At 30.5% G+C, this 22,254-nt stretch overlaps 1 protein-coding gene and 1 long non-coding RNA gene across 3 annotated transcripts; one reads left to right on the forward strand and one right to left on the reverse strand.

Moving 5' to 3' along the window:
• The first annotated feature begins 346 nt into the window (after positions 1–346).
• On the forward strand, positions 347–21,726 carry LOC114293759 (disease resistance protein RPM1). 2 transcript variants are annotated; one of them, XR_014361271.1, is made up of 4 exons: positions 347–643; positions 17,545–20,584; positions 20,822–21,029; positions 21,439–21,726. XR_014361271.1 is itself a non-coding variant. In XM_082915032.1 (3 exons), the coding sequence occupies exons 2-3, from the start codon at positions 17,755–17,757 to the stop codon at positions 20,851–20,853; spliced, it is 2,862 nt and encodes a 953-aa protein (XP_082771158.1). In that variant the 5' UTR covers positions 347–643; positions 17,545–17,754; the 3' UTR covers positions 20,854–21,093. The 2 variants fall into 2 exon arrangements, 1 of the variants encoding a protein (XP_082771158.1); XM_082915032.1 differs by lacking the exon at positions 21,439–21,726 and having other exon boundaries at positions 20,822–21,093.
• On the reverse strand, positions 8,713–17,371 carry LOC145820174 (uncharacterized). Its single transcript, XR_014361272.1, has 5 exons — positions 16,964–17,371; positions 15,983–16,036; positions 10,818–15,218; positions 9,837–9,890; positions 8,713–9,072 (listed from the first exon to the last, which is right to left on the reverse strand). It is a non-coding gene; the product is annotated as an uncharacterized LOC145820174 (long non-coding RNA).
• Positions 21,727–22,254: the final 528 nt, after the last annotated feature.

Below are 22,254 nucleotides of genomic sequence, written 5' to 3' on the forward strand. Positions count from 1 at the left end.
TTCTGCCATATAAGAATTTTTTGGATAATTAGCCCTATAAAAATTGTTGGAGTTGAGATCTTCAATTTATCTGTCCCAATCCTCTGAACTGCCATTTTCCTATTGCCACGTGTTCTTCAGTAAAAAACAGATCCCTCTCTCGTCTCCTCTTACTGGTTTATTATAATAGTTTAGTAGTCGAAATTTTTAGATAAAAATTTAATTTAAATTATTTATTTATATCATTCCCTTTTTAAAAATAAATTTGATCCCCTTTTTCCCAACATTTTCCATCATGAAAGAGAAATTAAAAAAAAAAAACAAAACAAAACAAAAACGTGGCCGCCCACCCTTCACCACCTAACCTTTCCTTTCTTGGATTCCATATCATTCCATCTTTTCCTTTTCTTTTTCTTTTCATTATCTTAATCCTTATCTCTTTCTTCATTTTTCTATAAGTGGAGCCAGTGAGGCTCACTTCTCCATATCATCTTCTTCCTCTACCGTTTCTTCATCCTCTTTGTATTCGGCTCTCTCCTCCTATAGATTGTGTAGGATAGAAATTTTAAACTTAGTTTGAGAGTTAATAATTTTGTGTAAGAGAATAGAGTTATTTTTGGAGGATCATGGAGCAATTTCAGGTTGATGGAAAAATTATTTTGAGGTAATTCAGGTGATATATAATATGTTTATTTTAAATCTCTTTGCAAAAAGTTATATTTTAATTATTTCCAACTTGTAATCCTCTTGATTATTGTGATTATTGATAAATTCTGTGAAATTATTTGTTATTGATTTGTTGATTATTCTGGTCATTTGGTAAAATTTTGTGAAAACATTTTGTGTTAAAAATAGTGATTTGTTTGACTGAATAACATGAAAATGTTCCATACATAGATCGAGTGGACCTTGTTAATTTGTTTAGACCAATATGCACAGATAAACGTGGTGCTTGGGTGAGGTGGGTAAATGAGTGAATTTGTCCACTGGTCATGTACTGAGTAGGACAGGGTATTTGGTCATTGATAAATTATCATATGTTGAGCTGATCTGTTCGTGCAATTTGGTAAATTGTTTGTTATAGTGAATCGTTGTGCAATGTTGTAAATTGTTGGATCTATGTCGATTTATTCTCTAACTAAGTTTTGTTATTCCTGTCGTATTATATACTTCCCGAATTAATTTATTTTTCCGGTGTGGTGCAACTTAATAGCAATTGGAGTTGAGGTACCAAAGAGATTATTTGAGTTAGATTTTGGGACTCATCACTATTATTATATTTGGAGATTGTCTAAATTATATTTTGTGCAATTATTTTTTGGGAGCATAATTGTATATTTTTTAGGTTGATTTATGTATTAACGGCCCGAAAAGTGAGGCGTTACAGTTTGTGAGTTCAGCTTTGCTCGATTCGTTAAGAATTTGACTTAACTCAATTCTTTAAGTAAATGAGTTCAAACTTAAATTTTTAGCTTGTTTAATAGACAAATTGAACTTGAATCTGAATAAACTTGATTCCTCCAACTCGGCTTATTATCTTTATTTAAATTATGGAATAATATATTATTTATATATTAAATAATACAAAATATGCATAAATAATAGCACAAATAAATTATTTATATGTTAAATAATATAAATAATATTTTTATTTAACTTATATATATATATATATATAAATAATTTTAAAAATAGAAAAAAAATTCATTATTGAGTTTCGAGCTGAGCTCGAGCTCAATTAGTTAACAAGTCAAGCTCGAACTAAATAATTGAGACTGAAAAATAAGTAAGCTAAAGTTCAAATTCTGCAAAGCTCAGCTTAATTCGATTTGTAAGCAACTCAAACGGCAATCATGGCATATTGTCGAAATTGTCACTTTCACCATTGACTAAGAGTTTGTGGTCATATGCTTTCAGTTAAATATCCTTTAAACCCTAAAATAGAATAATACTCTGAGGTGTTTGATAGTTGAATTTTTTTATTTATTTTTTTTATATATAATAAATGATTTGATACCTTGTATTGACTTTTTAACTTTTCTAACTAAACATCAAGGTTCTCAAACAAGTCTTAAGAGTCCCAAATAGTATATCTATTATTCTACACAATCCCCTTAAGAAAATTATACATGAGTTTGACACTCACACCATATTAGTTATATCTATACTATATATATAACCAAATATAGTTGTATTGGCAAAAGTTTTCAAATATTTATTATTAAATTCTCATAATTTTAAAATTCTCTTTTTCCTACGTGGCAACCCTCTTTGATTGTTTTTCATGTTTTCTATTTTCCTCCATTTTTTATTTGTTTGATTAATTAAAATAAAAATTAATTTCATGGTTTATGGATAAAGATTTGAATTTCAAAATTCCTCCATATAGATAAACATATAAAAATTAATAAATAATTTATGAAAATTAATTTCATGGTCTATAGATAAAGATAAAAATTAAGTAACTAATTTAAAAAAATTAATTTCACAACTTATAGATAATTTAAAATTTCTTTCCAAAAATGTACTTATAAAAATTGATAAATAAGTTATAAAAATTAATTTTATGACCTACATATAAAGGTTAAAAAATTGATTTAAAAAAAAATGAAATTACTCCTTTTTTTTTTTGCCCTTCATTTTGTAGTAGTTGTATTGGAAAAAGTCTCCAAATATTCATTATTAAATTCTCATAATTTTAAAACTCTCTCTTTCCTACGTGGCAACCCTATTTGATTGTCTTTCATGTTTTCTATTTTCCTCCATTTTCTATTTGTTTGATTAATTAAAATGAAAATTAATTTTATGGTTTATGGATAAAGATTTGAATTTCAAAATTTCTCTATATAGATAAACATATAAAAATTGATAAATAATTTATGAAAATTAATTTCATGGTCTTCAGATTAAGATAAAAATTAAATAACTAATTTAAAAAAATTAATTTCACAACTTATAGATAATTTAAAATTTCAACCAAATGTAGTTGTATTGGCAAAAGTCTCCAAATATTCATTATTAAATTCTCAAAACTTTAAAACTCTCTATTTCCTACGTGGCAACTCTCTTTGATTGTCTTTCATGTTTTTTATTTTCCCCTATTTTCTATTTGTTTGATTAATTAAAATGAAAATTAATTTCATGGTTTATGGATAAAGGTTTGAATTTCAAAGTTCCTCCATATAGATAAACATATAAAAATTAATAAATAATTTATTAAAATTAATTTCATGGTCTACAAATAAAGATAAAAATTAAATAACTGATTTAAAAAAATTAATTTCACAACTTATAGATAATTTAAAATTTCTTTCCAAAAATGAACTTATAAAAATTGATAAATAACTTATAAAAATTAATTTTATGACCTACAGATAAAGGTTAAAAAATTGATTTAAAAAAAAAATGAAATTACTCCTTTTTTTTGCCCTTCATTTGTAGTAGTTGTATTGTAAAAAGTCTCCAAATATTCATTATTAAATTCTCATAATTTTAAAACTCTCTCTTTCCTACGTGGCAACCCTCTTTGATTGTCTTTCATATTTTCTATTTTCCTCCATTTTCTATTTGTTTGATTAATTAAAATGAAAATTAATTTAATGGTTTATGGATAAAGATTTGAATTTCAAAATTCCTTCATATAGATAAACATATAAAAACTGATAAATAATTTATGAAAATTAATTTCATGGTCTACAGATAAAGATAAAAATTAAATACATTTAAAAAAAATTAATTTCACAACTTATAGATAATTTAAAATTTCTTCCCATAAATGAACTTATAAAAATTGATAAATAATTTATAAAAATTAATTTCATGACCTACAGATAAAGGTTAAAAAATTGATTTAAAAAAATGAAAGATAAACATATAAAATTTCATAAATAATTTATGAAAAATTATTTCATGACCTAGAGATAAAGAAAAAAATTAAAACAATTATTTTAAAAAATTAATTACATGACTTATAGATAAATAAACAAATAAAGATTGATAAATAATTCATAAAAATTAATTTCGCGGTCTATAGATAAAGATAAAGATTAAATAATTGATTTACAAAAAATTTAAATAATAAAATTTAAATAAATATATGATTTGTTAATCTATATCTATCAAAAACATATCTATCTAAATCTTTGTTTTGATTTACTTATATTTTTTTCTCCTTCAATCACATATTATCCTTTTTTATTTTGAATCTATACTAAATGTAGCGAAGTATGAGAATTTTCTAAAGTCTTAATACTAAATTCTTTTGGATTCTCTCTCCTATGTGTCACTTCTCAAGTCTCCCCTCCCACTTTTCCTAATTTTTAATCATTTGTCAATTATCTAAATCTCAAAAGTCAAAAGGATTATATATATTTAAATAAAATGATAAATATTTAGATATGAACAACAAAGAGGTAGAGATAAATATATAAAAAATAAAATAAAATAAAAAGATAACTATTCAAATTTCAACCACACAATAATATAAAAGAGTCAAATAAAAGATAAAAAAATAACTAAATAAAAGATATTACGAGTCAGTTAATTTTAAAAATAAAAATTTAACTATTTATATATGAACAATTAAAAAATATTTAAATAAAAAAATATTACGAGTCAAATAATTTTTAAAATAAAAAGGTAATTATTTATATATGAATAACAAAAAAAAAAATAGAGATGAGGAAATATACAAAAATAAAAATATAACTATTTAGATTTGAACTGCAAAATGAAAATTCAAATAAAAGATAACAAAATATTTAAATAAAAAAATATTAAGATTGGGATATAAATATCCCAAAAAAGAAGATAATTTTTTTAACGATCTATATTTATCTTTTGTTAAATTGTTACAGAATTTTCATATATTTCAACTTAATCTTTTTAAAGTTTATCTTCAAGTTGAGCTTAATATTTATCTTTTAAAACCATCAATTAATTATCCATACAAATTTTAAATATGATAGAATTCCATATATATATATATATATATATATATATTGTTTAAGCATAATCTTTTCAATATAAAAACAAGTTCCTGTAAAAGAAATCATGAACAGAAGATTGGGAGAAAAACAATCAATATTGAGCCATTTCTGATTCCTTTCGGTGCCTAAAAATCCTAAATATTTGCTTTACATTTGAATTGTGTACTTGCATGAGTTTTTACATTTGTGAGAAAGTGAGTTTATGTAAATGGATATTATTATTTTATTTTTAAATTTTTTTCTTACAATCTGTATTTTTCCTTATTTCTTTCTTTTTGTTAATAATGTGTCATTTAATTGAGATTTTTTTTTTATATATTTATGAAAGTGCTACAATTATCAATTTGTAACTCTCTCACTTATTGATTATTTGTGTTTAATTTTTTTTGGTGTAGATGTTAGATTGAAAATGAAGAACATATCAAAATTTATTGGATATGGGTTTATACTTTAAATGTATTCATCAGTTGATTTTTTATTATTGATTATCCTGTTAAAATAACTTATGATTAAATTTATTTTTAGAAACTCATTTCCTTTGAGAACTAAACCATAAATTTTTTCATTTATTTTTTATTTTTTATTTTTATTTAGATTCAGAGTTTGAGCAAATGGAAAATATCTCATATTTAAAATGTTAATTTTTTTTGAATAATTTAAATATTTATATTCTTTATGTTTGTCAATTCAAGTTTAATGCATTTCCAAACTTTTTTTTTAAAATTTTTTTTTTAATCATTCCAAACCATTTGTGTTTAATGAATCAATATAACCAAAAAAAACAAATAGCATGTAAAAAAATTTTAACCACTAACTGAATATAATGGGAATTAAAATTAATTTTATTTTAATTTATTATATTATATGAGATGGTTAATGTAATATCCATTATTGATTAAACAAAATTAATGTTACTTTTATTCAATATATTAGGTATTGTGATTAATTATAATATGCCTTTGTTACTCTATTTTTGGTTGTCTGAAATAATTCTTAGATAAATTAGCTATTATATATGTTATGATTTACTTAGTTTATGATAGTTTTTAAAATTTTTTAATAATGTGAAATATTTAATATTTTTAATGATGTGACATAAGATTTATACACACAAACTAAATAAAAATATTAAGAAAATTTTTTTAATAATGTGAAATATTTAATATTTTTAATGATGTGATATAAGATTTATACACACAAACTAAATAAAAATATTAAGAAATACAATCAAATAATAAATTTTTTTTGTAATTATTGACTTTCTAAAATCTCGTGCATCGCACGGGTGACAACTAGTATATATATATATATATATATATGTGAGACATTGGATAGAACCAATCCTTATCATTATTGGTTATTCTATACAATCCCTATCATTATTGTTAATTTAGTACACCCATGTAGAACCCAACTCCATTACAATAGAGCAATGTTACCTATCATGAAAAAATTATTATGAAAATGATCATGAAAGATTCTCTACCGTTAGACTACATATGGAATAAAAAATCTTCATGAAGCATTTCATGATATTTTTTTCATGATCCCTAGTATTATTCATTACAATATCATTGTGAGTAAATTCAGGAGTTTAAATTGTGGATATCTAACATTTTTGACAAAAAATAATGTTATGCATGTCTTTCAATGAAAAATTATTACTCTCAAAATATTGTTGTACCAATGAATACTCTCCACCAATAAAAAATTACAACACACACAACGATTCATTCTTTATCTCGTAACTACCTAACAAAATTGAGTTGTCATTTGGCAAAATTTTTTTGAGTTGTGATGTTTTTAGCTTGGAATTAAAAAGTTCATTTGGATTGACTTTTTTGACTTTTGTGAGAAAAAAAGTAAAATAATTATTATTTAAATGTAATATTTTGTCTTATTCACTTAAGTCTATTTTATTTTTTGTATTTTTTTAACCCCAGCTAGATAGCCAAACAAAGCCCGAGTCAATCGTTACCACTCATAAAATTTTCCACTACATATGATTTAGAATTCCACATAAACAATATTAGACACATCATTGCTATTTTCAAGTGTGAAAAATTAGATCTATTTTTCAAATCTAATGATATGAAAATCAATTAAGATATTTAAGATAACACTCTCTTTCATATTTTCTTTAATTATTAATCAATCATATCATTTATATGTCATTAAGTTTAGAAAACAGATCTAAAAAGTGGGCTCCGATATTATTTTGTCTATTAGATAGTATTCTGATAACACTAATTTGTCATTTGGGATTGTTTTAATGATTTTTTTATCATTTTTTTTATTGTCTTTGGTAAACTTATTTTTTAAAAATTTTAGGAAAATTACAATAAGTAAATAAACTCCTAAGATTTGAGTCTTGTAACCAAAAAAAAAAAAAATCATGAGTTTTAAATTTTATTAATTTAAACCTTAATTTTTTTTTTAATTTTCAATTTAAATCATCAATCTATTTTTGTTAAGTAAAAATGACAAATATATATATGATATTTTAGTCACTAAACTCAATGAAAAAATGTATTTTAGACAAAAAGGTGTACAAAAAAATGTACACCTACGTTGAGTATAATAACAAAAATAGTTTTTTTTTCGTCAGCTCACTTAACAAAAATAAGTAAATAGTTTATATTTAAAAAAATTAAAAGATTATAATTTAAATTGACAAAATTAAAACTCAACGTTTATTTTGTTATAAGGTTAAAACTCTGATTTTTTTTTTTGGTGGTAATTTATCCTTCTTTTTTTTTCTCTCAAAAACTCAAGACGAATCACTAAAGTAAAAAACGAAAAAAAACATAAAATATAAAAATTTGTAAAAACGTCTAGTATAGACAAAGAAAAAAAAAAAAAAATTTTAAAATTAGATATTTTTTTTCTCCTTACCTTCTTTTTTGTGTGTATATGTCTTTAGTGAATTTATTTTGGATTTTTTCAATATTTTTTTCCTTCCATCCTAGACAGACGGTAAAATGAACAATTTTAATACAAATTTAAAAAAATACTAACAACAAAAAGTATAAATTACAAATACATCCCTTAAAGTTTATTTAAAATAAGGTTTGTCTCTTATGGTTTTGAAAATTATATCCCACGTCTTGAAGTTTGTAATTGCATAACAAAAAACCTATTTTATTAATAAATAATTATGTCGATTCATAGTTTTTAATGATATTAAAAATATATTTTAATTAATAATTTAGATATTGTTATTATTGTATAGAAGAGTAGTTAAAAATTTTATTTTTTCTATTAATTCTGTTAAATAAAAAATTAGAATAAATGGATATTTGTAATTTATAAAATCATAAAAGGCAATATATATTTTAAGTAAATAGTAAGAGATATATTCGTATTTCATCCTAATAAAAAAGTTAAGATAAATTATAAATACACCCCTCAAATTTACTTAAAATATGATTTGCTCTTATAGTTCTAGAAATTACATCCTGACTTTTGAAGTTTTTTAATTTCATAACAAATACTCATTTTATCAACAAATCATCAAACCCATTAATAGTTTAAATTATGTCAGAAATATATTTCAATTAATAATTCAAAAAATTTAGTATTGTATAGGAGAGTAGTTAGAAATTTTATTTTTGTAATTAATTTTGTTAAATAAAAAAAATTCTTTCAAGGTATTTATAATTTGAATAATTTTAGGAATCATAAAAAAAATATTATAAAGATTTTTTATCATTTGATTAAAGTGTGATATTTTATTATATGTGTCACACCCCAAATCCGGGCATGACCGGCCGTGGCCCACAGGGACTTAGCCCAAGGCACACGTAAGCCTAAACACGAATCCAATCACATTGAACAACTGAACAATAGTCCAATAATAAATAACCAAAACTCAATCCAGACATGTCACAATTATAAACGGCAAAATCAACCGTTATCAAAAACCATCCAAACTTATGGGATATAAACAACCCACATATCAAAAATAATCCTAAATGAACTTTGATAAGAATAAATATAAATATGCACAAACTTGACATAACACTCTAAACTAAAGGAATGCCCTAGAGGTCCATGCAATTGAGTCCCCGCTATGCCATGAGTCCACTCTAAGTCCTTCTAACACCTGGAAGTGATAAAAACTAAGTCAGCTGATAGCTCAGTGAGTAGCAACATGGATAGTAAATACAGTTTTGAAAATAGGGTTCAATTCCAAAATAAGATATATATCACAGAAACTAGATTGGCATACAGTTTGGTAAATACAATCTGTTTCAAAAAGAAGGTTCCACAAATCAACACTTAAAATACTCATGTCTCGCAAGAACATGATAAACGACATTTTCCACTTAAAACAGATTATAACATGAACACCAATAATTTTCTGGGTACCAATAAAAACAAATAATCTGCCACACATTTCTCAGGCTATAAGCCCCGTTGGATCCAATACCGAACTAAGAGTCATCCTCAGGGTGGCACCTGGGCCTTTTCTCAAAGACGATCCGATTGAAGGTCACCTAGTTGTTTTTAAAGGTCTGTTCCTTACAATCGTTGAGCACTAGAGTCATCACGGCCCAACCCGGATCTGTTCCCTAGTGGCCAGAGTCACCACACACAGTGGAATAATTTCCCTGGACTAAATACACACATGGTCCCAATAATCAATACACATCAGTTTCGCAAAACATGGTAGTTCATCATTATAAACATGAGACCAAAACAAATAGTTTACAGTATGCCAAGTTCACACAAGTTTCAGAAATAATTTGATTCAATTGATAATATAATAATTTATCAAAACAGTTTAATCATGAAACAACAATTTAATTTTTCAACAGTTCAGGGTAGGGGAACATTTATAAAAATATGTAGCATGAAACTACTCACCTGAAAACGAAATAGTATAATCCTCGAATAGAGTATAAAAGTCCAACTAGTGCCCTGAACCAAGTATAAAAACTACACGTCACAACTAATTTAAAAATACTAAAAAAAAAATAGGAACTAAGTAACCTCAAACTAAAACGCACTAACACGGCTCAACCCAACTCACCGTTACTCTTAAATATTACCTAAGTTCATATTCTTCAAGGTCTAAAATCACCCAAGACATAGATTCCGATCGAAACTTAACTAAAAATAACTTTAAGATGAAACAGTGTTTTAAACAAGTTTTCTCAATCTATTCGCTAACTTTGAAAATTACAAAACCCACTCCACGCTATTCGAAAAATTCCAATAACCTCCAGATATAATCTAATATATCCTAAGTTTCAAACCCAATTGGTTTCACTTGATTTGCTTATCAAAATAATTTTCTACAATTTATTATATCCAAACAGGTTGTTTTCTGCAGCACTTTAAAGAAATTGACGGTTCTCTTAATATACACGAGCAATCAATGCAAGGCCAAAAACATACGAAACTAGTCTCGTAACCGGTTCTAATGACACTAATTTGATAATTTTTGGATTTATACCCAAAGAGAACAACAATCCCGAATTTACTGTTTCGGACTGGTTTCCTGGACAGATTTGAATACCTCAATTTATATGGATTTTGACTCCCAAAAATTATGAAAAAATTCAGATATGCAATTCAATATGTAATTGATCTACTGTAAAAATTTCAGATTAAAATTCATCCGTTTGATATAGTTTCTTGATTTTTAAAGTTTGCGATTCTGTGCAGAATTTTTGAACCAAGAATTACACTCATTCTTTATACATAAATTTAGCTCCTCAAGTTTCTTGATAGGATATCTATATACACAATACATAAACCTACAACCTCTCCATCAATGAACAAAATAGTTATAGAATAAGGATGAAGAACAAAAAGAAGAGGAGAAAACCAAGGAGGGCTAACCTTTGATGATCACACACAACACAACACCCCCAAAAGTTCTTTGATTGCAACATCTTTTTCTTTTTTTTTTCCTTCTCTCTAACCCTCTCCCGTGGCTGCTGTTGTTGCCCTATGTGGTGAACAAATAATAGAGTAGGGTTTGTGTTTATTTTATTTTATACTAGTGGTGGGCACACTTAGGTCAAATAGATAGATAAATATACAAAATACATCTATAAGTTACATGCAACTCAAATGGTAAGAGTCTAACTTATTAATTTTGTGGTCTAGAGTTCAAGTCACACCCTCTTCTCTATTTTTTTTTTTTAATAATAAATCTTGCTTCTCAATCAATGACTTTCACCATAAATTTATTTTAGGTTTAAAATTAATTAAAAGATCCTCCAATAATAATTAATTTGCACTTAAAGATTCATAATAAAATATTTGAGATTTGTAAAATTATTATTTAATTATTTACTTAATTTTTATATTCGGGTTCTCACATTCTCCCCCACTAAAAAAAAAGTTTCGTCCTCGAAACTAACCTGAGTAAATCATGAGAATAGATGTGGGTACTTCTCGCGTATCTCGTCCTCACATTCCCAAGTCGCCTCTTCAACTAGATGATTACGCCACAGTACCTTAATCAATTTAATGACCTTTCTACGCAACATTTTCTCTTTCGAATCCAAAATCTGAACAGGCATCTCCTCATACGAAAAATCCTCTTTAATATGAAGCGGCTCATAATCTATCACATGCGACGGACTGTGCACATATTTCCTCAGCATAGACACGTGAAACACATTATGCACTCCTGCCAACCTAGGGGGTAAAACAACACGGTACACAACCTCACTAACCTTCTCTAATACCTCAAATGGTCCAATGTATCTAGAACTCAACTTTCCTTCCTTTCCAAACCTGATGACTCCTTTCCATGGTGATACTTTCAAGAATATCATATCCCCCACATGAAACTCTAAATCCCTCCTACAATGATCAGCAGAACTTTTTTGTTTACTCTGAGCAGTCAATAATCTCTCTCTAATGATGATAATTTTTTTTTTGTGTAGCATCCTCCATCAAATCAAGTCCCAACATTTGCCTCTTACCAACCTCGTACCAACACAAAAGAGACCTACACTTCCTCCCATACAATGCCTCATAAGGGGCTACTCCCAAACTAGAATGATAACTATTATTATGTGCAAACTCCATAAGCGGCAAATAATCATCCCAATTACCTCTCCACTCCAACGCATAAGCCCTCAACATATCCTCAAGGGTTTGAATAGTCCTCTTTGATTGCCCATCTGTCTGAGGGTGATAAGCTGAACTAAAATTTAACTGAGTACCCATAGCTGATTGTAACGCACCCCAAAACTTAGACACAAAACGAGGGTCCCGATCTGACACTATTGACACTGGTGCACCATGCAATCTAACAATCTCCTTCATATACAACTGTGCAAATCGAGCTAGAGAATAGGTCATCTGTACTGCAATAAAATGTGCTGACTTGGTTAATCTATCAACAACTACCCAAACTGCATCGTGATTACTACTAGTACGAGGTAATCCACACACGAAGTCCATGGTAACATGATCCCACTTCCACTCCGGTATAGGTAAGGGTTGTAGTTTCCCCACAGGTTTCTGATGTTCTACTTTAACCTGTTGACACACCAAACACTGAGCCATAAATTCTGCAATATCTCCCTTTATACCATTCCACCAAAAATGTTCATAAAGATCCCGACACATCTTAGTACTTCTAGGATGAATGCTATAACTATAACTAGAACTATGTGCCTTCGTCATAATCTCCTTCCTCAAATCACCACCAACAGGAACAAAAATTCGGCCACGGAATCTAAGCAGCCCATCATCACTAAGCACAAGTCTACATGATTACCCTCTACCATCTCTCCTTTAATACGCTCACACTGGGGGTCAATCTCCTGAGCTAAACGAATCCGTTCTCAAGGTCAGTTGAACTATCAATTGACTATAATAAGCCCTATCACCAGGCATAACAACCTCAAGCCTCAAACGTCTAATGTCTTCCACCAAACAACTCTCAATAGACAAAGCAGCTACATCTCCAACTGCTACTTTCCTACTCAAGGCATCTACCACCACATTTGGCTTTCCCGGATGATACAAAATATTCACATCGTATGTTTTAACAACTCAAGCCATCTTTTTTTTTTTTTTTTTTTTTTTTTTTTTTTGCCTCAAATTTAGTTCATTCTGTGTGAAGATATACTTCAAACTCTTATGATCAGTGTAAATCTCACACGACTCTCCATACAAATAATGTCGCCAGCTCTTAAGAGCGAAAATCACTATTGCTAACTCCAAGTCGTGCGTAGGATAATTTCTCTCATGTACTTTCAACTGTTGTGATGTATAAGTAATCTTCTTCCTATGCTGCATGGGCACACATCCTAAACCTTGTCGTGAAGCATCACTATAAATCACAAAACCACCACCATCAGTAGATAAGGCAAGGATTGGAGCTAATATCAACCTTTGTTTAAACTCTTAGAAGCTACACTCACAATCATCATTCCACTCAAACTTTACTTCTTTCCTAATGAGGTTTATAAATGGCAAAGCAATACAGCAGAATCCTTCCACAAACTGTCTATAATATCCAGCAAGCCCTAGAAAGCTACGTACCTCTGTCACAGAAATAGGTCGCGGCCAATCAATAATTGCTATCACCTTCGTGCTATCCATAGATACCCCATCTTTACTCACTACATAGCTCAAAAATGATACACTGCTCAACCAGAATTCACACTTCTTAAATTTTGCATACAGTGTCTTCTCCCTAAGGATCTAAAATACTACCCTCAAATACTGCTTATGCTCCTCTTTACTCCTCGAATAAATTAGGATATCATCAATAAACACTACCACAAATTTTATCCAGTTGGGGTTTAAATACTCAGTTCATTAAACCCATGAATGTGGCTGGTGCATTTGTGAGACCAAAAGGTATCACCAAGAACTCATAATGCTTATAACGGGTTCTAAAAGCAGTCTTAGGAACATCCTCATCCTTTACTTTCAACTGGTGATAGCCTAACCTCAAGTCAATCTTAGAGAATACTTGAACTCCCTACAATTGGTCAAATAGGTCAACAACACGTGGCAAAGGATACATATTCTTCACTGTGACTTTGTTCGGTTCTCAACAATCAATACACAACCTCATAGACCCATCATTCTTCTTCACAAACAACACATGTGCTCCCCAAGTTGAAACACTAGGCTTAATAAAACATTTCTCTAACAACTTTTATAACTAAGTTTGAAACTCCCTCAACTCCAATGGTGCCATTATATAGGGGACTTTAGAAGTAAATGTTGTGTTGGGACCAAGTTAATGAAAAATTCTACCTCGCGATCTAGAGGAAGTCCAGGTAGATCCTTTGGAAAAACATCAACACAATCACTCACTACAGGCAACTCCTCTAACTTCTATTCTGACAGTTCAATACTCACCACACAAGCTAAATAATCATTACACCCTTTACTTAACATTCGATTAGCCTAAAAGGAAGAAGTAAAATAGATAGAAGACCCTTTCCTATCCCCCTAGAAGAAAAACTCAAGTTGACCCAGCATAGCAAAAACTACTCCCATTCTAAAACAATCAATAGAAGCATGATGCTTCGTCAACAAATCCATCTCCAAAATCACATCAAAATCCTTCATCTCTAAAGAAATCAAATCCACTAGAAAAATCCTACCATCCATCTTTATCTGACAAGATCTACAGACATCTCTCAACACTACTGTTTCTCCTAATGGATTACACACGGTAATACAAACATCAAAGGCTCACAAAGAATCAAAAATCCGTGTAAATATCTAGGTACCAATGCTTAACCTCAAACTGAAATCAAGAAAGATTCAACACAAGTTTAAACAAAACTAACTTAACCAAACACTACTAAGGACTATTAGGACTCGGACCTCGTCTAAATGATGAAATGCAAGATATGTAACTCGATAATCTACAGCTCTGATACCACAATTGTCACACCCCAAATCCGGGCATGACCGGCCGTGGCCCACAGGGACTTAGCCCAAGGCACACGTAAGCCTAAACACGAATCCAATCACATTGAACAACTGAACAATAGTCCAATAATAAATAACCAAAACTCAATCCAGACATGTCACAATTATAAACGGCAAAATCAACCGTAATCAAAAACCATCCAAACTTATGGGATATAAACAACCCACATATCAAAAATAATCCTAAATGAACTTTGATAAGAATAAATATAAATATGCACAAACTTGACATAACACTCTAAACTAAAGGAATGCCCTAGAGGTCCATGCAATTGAGTCCCCGCTATGCCATGAGTCCACTCTAAGTCCTTCTAACACCTGGAAGTGATAAAAACTAAGTCAGCTGATAGCTCAGTGAGTAGCAACATGGATAGTAAATACAGTTTTGAAAATAGGGTTCAATTCCAAAATAAGATATATATCACAGAAACTAGATTGGCATACAGTTTGGTAAATACAATCTGTTTCAAAAAGAAGGTTCCACAAATCAACACTTAAAATACTCATGTCTCGCAAGAACATGATAAACGACATTTTCCACTTAAAACAGATTATAACATGAACACCAATAATTTTCTGGGTACCAATAAAAACAAATAATCTGCCACACATTTCTCAGGCTATAAGCCCCGTTGGATCCAATACCGAACTAAGAGTCATCCTCAGGGTGGCACCTGGGCCTTTTCTCAAAAACGATCCGATTGAAGGTCACCTAGTTGTTTTTAAAGGTTTGTTCCTTACAATCGTTGAGCACTAGAGTCATCACAGCCCAACCCGGATCTGTTCCCTAGTGGCCAGAGTCACCACACACAGTGGAATAATTTCCCTGGACTAAATACACACATGGTCCCAATAATCAATACACATCAGTTTCGCAAAACATGGTAGTTCATCATTATAAACATGAGACCAAAACAAATAGTTTACAGTATGCCAAGTTCACACAAGTTTCAGAAATAATTTGATTCAATTGATAATATAATAATTTATCAAAACAGTTTAATCATGAAACAACAATTTAATTTTTCAACAGTTCAGGGTAGGGGAACATTTATAAAAATATGTAGCATGAAACTACTCACCTGAAAACGAAATAGTATAATCCTCGAATAGAGTATAAAAGTCCAACTAGTGCCCTGAACCAAGTATAAAAACTACACGTCACAACTAATTTAAAAATACTAAAAAAAAAATAGGAACTAAGTAACCTCAAACTAAAACGCACTAACACGGCTCAACCCAACTCACCGTTACTCTTAAATATTACCTAAGTTCATATTCTTCAAGGTCTAAAATCACCCAAGACATAGATTCCGATCGAAACTTAACTAAAAATAACTTTAAGATGAAACAGTGTTTTAAACAAGTTTTCTCAATCTATTCGCTAACTTTGAAAATTACAAAACCCACTCCACGCTATTCGAAAAATTCCAATAACCTCCAGATATAATCTAATATATCCTAAGTTTCAAACCCAATTGGTTTCACTTGATTTGCTTATCAAAATAATTTTCTACAATTTATTATATCCAAACAGGTTGTTTTCTGCAGCACTTTAAAGAAATTGACGGTTCTCTTAATATACACGAGCAATCAATGCAAGGCCAAAAACATACGAAACTAGTCTCGTAACCGGTTCTAATGACACTAATTTGATAATTTTTGGATTTATACCCAAAGAGAACAACAATCCCGAATTTACTGTTTCGGACTGGTTTCCTGGACAGATTTGAATACCTCAATTTATATGGATTTTGACTCCCAAAAATTATGAAAAAATTCAGATATGCAATTCAATATGTAATTGATCTACTGTAAAAATTTCAGATTAAAATTCATCCGTTTGATATAGTTTCTTGATTTTTAAAGTTTGCGATTCTGTGCAGAATTTTTGAACCAAGAATTACACTCATTCTTTATACATAAATTTAGCTCCTCAAGTTTCTTGATAGGATATCTATATACACAATACATAAACCTACAACCTCTCCATCAATGAACAAAATAGTTATAGAATAAGGATGAAGAACAAAAAGAAGAGGAGAAAACCAAGGAGGGCTAACCTTTGATGATCACACACAACACAACACCCCCAAAAGTTCTTTGATTGCAACATCTTTTTCTTTTTTTTTTCCTTCTCTCTAACCCTCTCCCGTGGCTGCTGTTGTTGCCCTATGTGGTGAACAAATAATAGAGTAGGGTTTGTGTTTATTTTATTTTATACTAGTGGTGGGCACACTTAGGTCAAATAGATAGATAAATATACAAAATACATCTATAAGTTACATGCAACTCAAATGGTAAGAGTCTAACTTATTAATTTTGTGGTCTAGAGTTCAAGTCACACCCTCTTCTCTATTTTTTTTTTTTAATAATAAATCTTGCTTCTCAATCAATGACTTTCACCATAAATTTATTTTAGGTTTAAAATTAATTAAAAGATCCTCCAATAATAATTAATTTGCACTTAAAGATTCATAATAAAATATTTGAGATTTGTAAAATTATTATTTAATTATTTACTTACTTTTTATATTCGGGTTCTCACAATATGTCTAATTTAGAAATAGAGAATGTATCATGATCATTTTAATGATTTTTGTTATAATATCTAACATTACACTTATAATTTGAAAAATTATAGGAGAGAATCTATATTTTAAGCATGTACAGTTGGGTGGTAAACGAAGCCTAAATCCAAGCAAACCCACAGTCAACGGAAGGAAGAGTCCTCGATGACGAATTCCACAATTGGTGCTTCACTCTAAAACTACAGAAGAACTAACTCAGACTTAAAAGTGCTGGGTGTCAAGAAGTAGTGAAACAGTGGAGAATTTGGTAATAGATTGCAAAAATGGCCTCACCGGGGTTGGACCTTTTGATTGGGAGGATAGTTTCCGCACTTGAAAGCGAAGCATCGTTGATTGGAGGAGTTCGTGATGAACTCAATCAACTCCAGCAGGAGTTATCAAGCATGAGATCTTTTCTAAAGGATGCCGATAGAATGACGGCCCAGACAGAAGGAGAGAAGACCTGGGTGGACAATGTTAGAGACTTGACCTACAAGGCTGAAATTATCATAGACGAGTTCATGTATCACATGAGCAAACAAGAAGTTCAAGGTAAATTCAGAAGGCTCCTCTGTCAGATAGTCTATGCACCAAAGAATCTGTGGGTAAGACATCGAATAGCCACACAGTTACAGGAGATCAACAACACGATCAAAGCTATCCCAGAAAGAAACCAACGTTATGGGGTCGATCGTGTAGGAGGAGCAAACTCAGGCTCAGGCTCAGGCTCAGGGTCAGGCTCAGGCTTTGGTTTCGGTATCGGTTTCGGCTCAGGCTCTGGCTCCCATGATCATCAGGGACAGAAGCCAAACAACGCTGAGGACACTTTATTTGTTAAAGATGATAATCTAGTGGGGATCGAAGATAGAAAGCGACAACTACTGGGCTGGTTGATGGACAAAGAACTACAGCGCGCTGTTATTTCTGTTGTCGGAATGGGTGGTTCAGGCAAGACCACTCTAGTTGCCCAGGCCTATAAGAGCCAAACTGTCAAGCAATATTTCCACAGCTATGCATGGATAACCGTGTCTCAAACATATGTAGTTGATGACTTACTTAGAAGCATGATTAAGGAATTCTACTCTGCCACCGAGGAAGCAGTTCCATTGGATTTAAGTCGTAAGAGCCACAAAGAGTTGCTCGAGATGATTTCCAACTATTTAAAATCTAAAAGGTATTTAGTTGTCTTGGATGATGTATGGAGTCAAAACCTCTGGCAGCATATAAGTGTATCACTTCCAGATGAAGGAAAAGGAAGTCGGGTCATCCTTACAACCCGAAAGGAAGACGTAGCTTCCTTTAACTTTGGGGTTAAACGTCATGTTCATCATATGAACCCTTTGGGTGTGAAAGACGCATGGGATCTCTTTTGTAAGAAAGCTTTTTCGAGCAACCGTAGTAGATGTTGTCCTAAAGAGCTCGAATCCTTGGCTCATGACCTTGTTGCAAAATGTGAAGGACTACCTCTTGCAATTGCAGCTTTGGGTGGTGTCATGTCCACCAAACATATGGAATTGGATTGGAGAAAAGCTTATAATAGCTTGAGCTGGGAGTTGAGCAATAATCCTGAGCTAGAAGCAGTGAAAACTATCTTGTTGTATAGCTTTAATGAGTTGCCATACCAACTAAAGCATTGCTTCTTATATTGTTGCCTTTTCCCAGAAGATTATCGGATTCGACGGAAGAGGCTTATTAGACTTTGGATGGCAGAAGGATTCGTAGAAAAGAGAAAGGGGTTAACAGCAGAGGAAGTAGCAGATAGCTACCTTATGGATCTAGTTTGCCGAAGCATGCTTCAAGTCATAAAGAGGAACCCATCAGGTAGGCCGAAAGAATGTAAGATGCATGATCTTGTGCGAGAAATTGCCCTTTCCACATCAGAAACTGAGAAGTTTTGTGTTGTATATGATGGCAAAGAAGCTAAGGAAGAAAGTGGAACCGGAGCACGTCGCTTATCGATTCAAACAAATGGTGGAGAATTGCAATCATGGAAGGGCATGTTGCAACAGCTTCGGTCTCTTCTTGTATTTTATGACGATGAGATATCATTGCCACGAGGCTTACGACTGTTAAAAGTCTTCGATCTGCAGGATGTACCAATCGAAAAATTACCAAATGAGCTTGTGGATCTTTTCAATTTAAGGTACTTGAACTTGAAAAGAACAAAGGTGAAGGAACTTCCAAAATCCATTGGAAGACTTTGCAACCTTGAAACTTTAGACATTAGGGATTCCAAAATACAAGTTCTCCCAACTGGAATCACAAAGTTGAAGAAATTGCGGCATCTAATTATGTACCGCTATAACCATGGAGGTGGCAATCAGTTTGAATATTTTTATGGTACAGCAGCACCAGCTAATATTTGCAAGCTAACAAACTTGCAAGTTTTGGCATGCGTAGAAGCAGAATCAGACTTGATGAAGCGACTAAGGAACATGACGCAGCTCAAGAGGATTGGCATTACAAAGCTGAGAGAAGCAGATGAGGTGGATTTGTGTATTGCAATCCAAAAAATGAATCTCCTTCATTACTTATGTGTAATGATGAGTGATGAGAATGAATGCCTCCGAATGGATAAACTCTCCTCTGCTCCTCCCTATCTCAAGACCCTCATTTTAGTTGGAAAATTGGAGAAAGTTCCCCGTTGGTTTGACTCACTTCAAAATCTCACGAATTTGTATTTGCATTGGTCCAGACTGGAAGAAGACCTTCTTCCTTGCATCCAAGAACTTCCCAGTTTGGGAAAATTGACTCTTATTAATGCATGTGAAGGAAGACAACAGCTATGCTTTAGTACTGGGTTCCCTAAACTTAGGAATTTGCGTTTGCGGAACTTCCCCCAGTTAAATGAGATTATTATAGAAAAAGGGGTGATGCCAGCTCTCCAGGAATTTTTGATTTCGGAATGCATGCAGTTGAAGATGTTGCCTCATGGTATCGAGTATCTCAAATATCTCCAAAAATTGACTTTGCTTTTTGTTACAAATGAACTCCAAGAACAAATACGTGGAGAAGAGAGCGAGGAACACCCACAGGTTGGACACATACCATGCATCAACATTATGTGGCAGTCACCAGAAGGGATCAAATTTGAAAGATTGTTTAATTCTAAAGGTGTGTCATTTGACTTTGATTAGATTATATATATCTATATATCGCAAAGTTGGCTTCATTTCATTGTCTCTTATTTGTCTCACCTTTTAAACTTCAAATTCCACCCTTGGTTGCATTCCAATTTCCATAAGCTTGGTTTCCCAAATCTACTAGCTTTTTGGCGTTATCTTATTATTATTATTATTTTTAATCAAAATAATGTTCAAATTTTTCCTACTTTGCAATGTTGCTTTCCAGGTCTCCAGCTTGCTAAGATTATGAAGAAATAAACATTGTGACCAGTTTACTTGGTTACCAAAAAGAGAAGCTCTCCCCCACTTTGCTCTTTTAGTCTTTGGAGTGATATTATTAAGAGTAATCCAGTTTTCTGGCTGTGTTTGTGTGTGTGCGCGCGTGCGCGCGATGTGTTGTGCTATTAAACAAGTTCTATCCAGGACAAGACATGGTGAATGTTTTATCTTTGTAATTTCAGCTTTGTGAGATGAAGATTTCCTTAGACATCTCTTCAATATGCATGTATATGTATTTGTTGTTGTGGTGGTTGCCTTCTTTACTTCTGTATTGCTGATTTTGTTTCAACAACATATTTAAGATAAATTACAAATACATTCCTTAAAATTTTCTTAAGATACAAATTATTTCATATAATTCTTGAAATTGCAAATATCCCCTTATCAAAATTTGTCATTTCACATAGTTGACACAAAAAAATAATAAATAATAAATAAATAAAAATAAAAACAAATTCATAACTATTCTTCTATACAATAATAAAATTACTAAAACTATTCATTGAAATATATTGTTGACATAATTAAATTTATTTATTTATTTATTTTTATTTTTTTCAATAGGTGATGAAGATTTTATTAAAATAAAATGAGATCGCATAACAGAGAGAGAGGCCACCAACCTTGACAAGTGCAAAATGCAGCCAAGCTGGGGGATTGAATTCCCATGGGCAGATTTAATTGTTTTTAATTTTGTTGTTTTTGTTTTTGTTTATGGTTAAATTATTTGTGCATCTCAATCATGTAACCACCCTTAAAGCAACATTTGTAAGATTATCGCACTAAAAATCATTTTCGAGAATCATAATTTGTCATTTTTTTTATAGGATAAATTATACGCGTAATACTAATAATTTGTTTCTTCTGTTAATTTGATCATTACGGTTTTAATTGTTTCAAAATTTTCTTTTAATTTTTCACACTATGCCAATTTACTCTAATTGATCACCCGAATTAAGAAATTTTATAGCAATCTAATTTGAGTTTTCACACTAAGTTAATTTAGTCTAATAAATAATCCATTAAAAAATTGAATTAATGTTAAGGATAAAATGATTCATTCAAGAGGAATAGACTACTTAAAATTAGAAAGAACAGGGTGTAATTTGTTTAAAAGGACATGGTGAATGTTTTACTTTTGTAATTCCAAGACAATATAGAATATGAGTTAAATTGATTTTTGAGTGATAGTTTGGAAGGCAAAATGACAATTTTCTTCTCGATTATTTTGCCCTTAATTTCAATCTAATTTTTAAAATGACATTATCAAATGGATTAAAGTGACAATTAAAAATATTTAAGAATAAAATTGATGCAATTCAAATTATAATAATCAAATTGGCAGAAGAAATAAACAACATAAAAATTCAAGGACTAGGC

This window comes from Camellia sinensis, chromosome 2, assembly GCF_055761805.1.
Source record: "Camellia sinensis isolate YWXY chromosome 2, ASM5576180v1, whole genome shotgun sequence".
NCBI classification, from domain to species: Eukaryota; Viridiplantae; Streptophyta; class Magnoliopsida; order Ericales; family Theaceae; genus Camellia; species Camellia sinensis.

Bases quoted from the DNA above. Each gene is read 5' to 3' on its own strand.
- LOC114293759 (XM_082915032.1), top strand. From the start codon at position 17,755: ATGGCCTCACCGGGGTTGGACCTTTTGATTGGGAGGATAGTTTCCGCA. The intron at 20,585-20,821 runs GTGTGTCATTTG...GTTGCTTTCCAG, and splicing joins AAGATTGTTTAATTCTAAAG to GTCTCCAGCTTGCTAAGATT.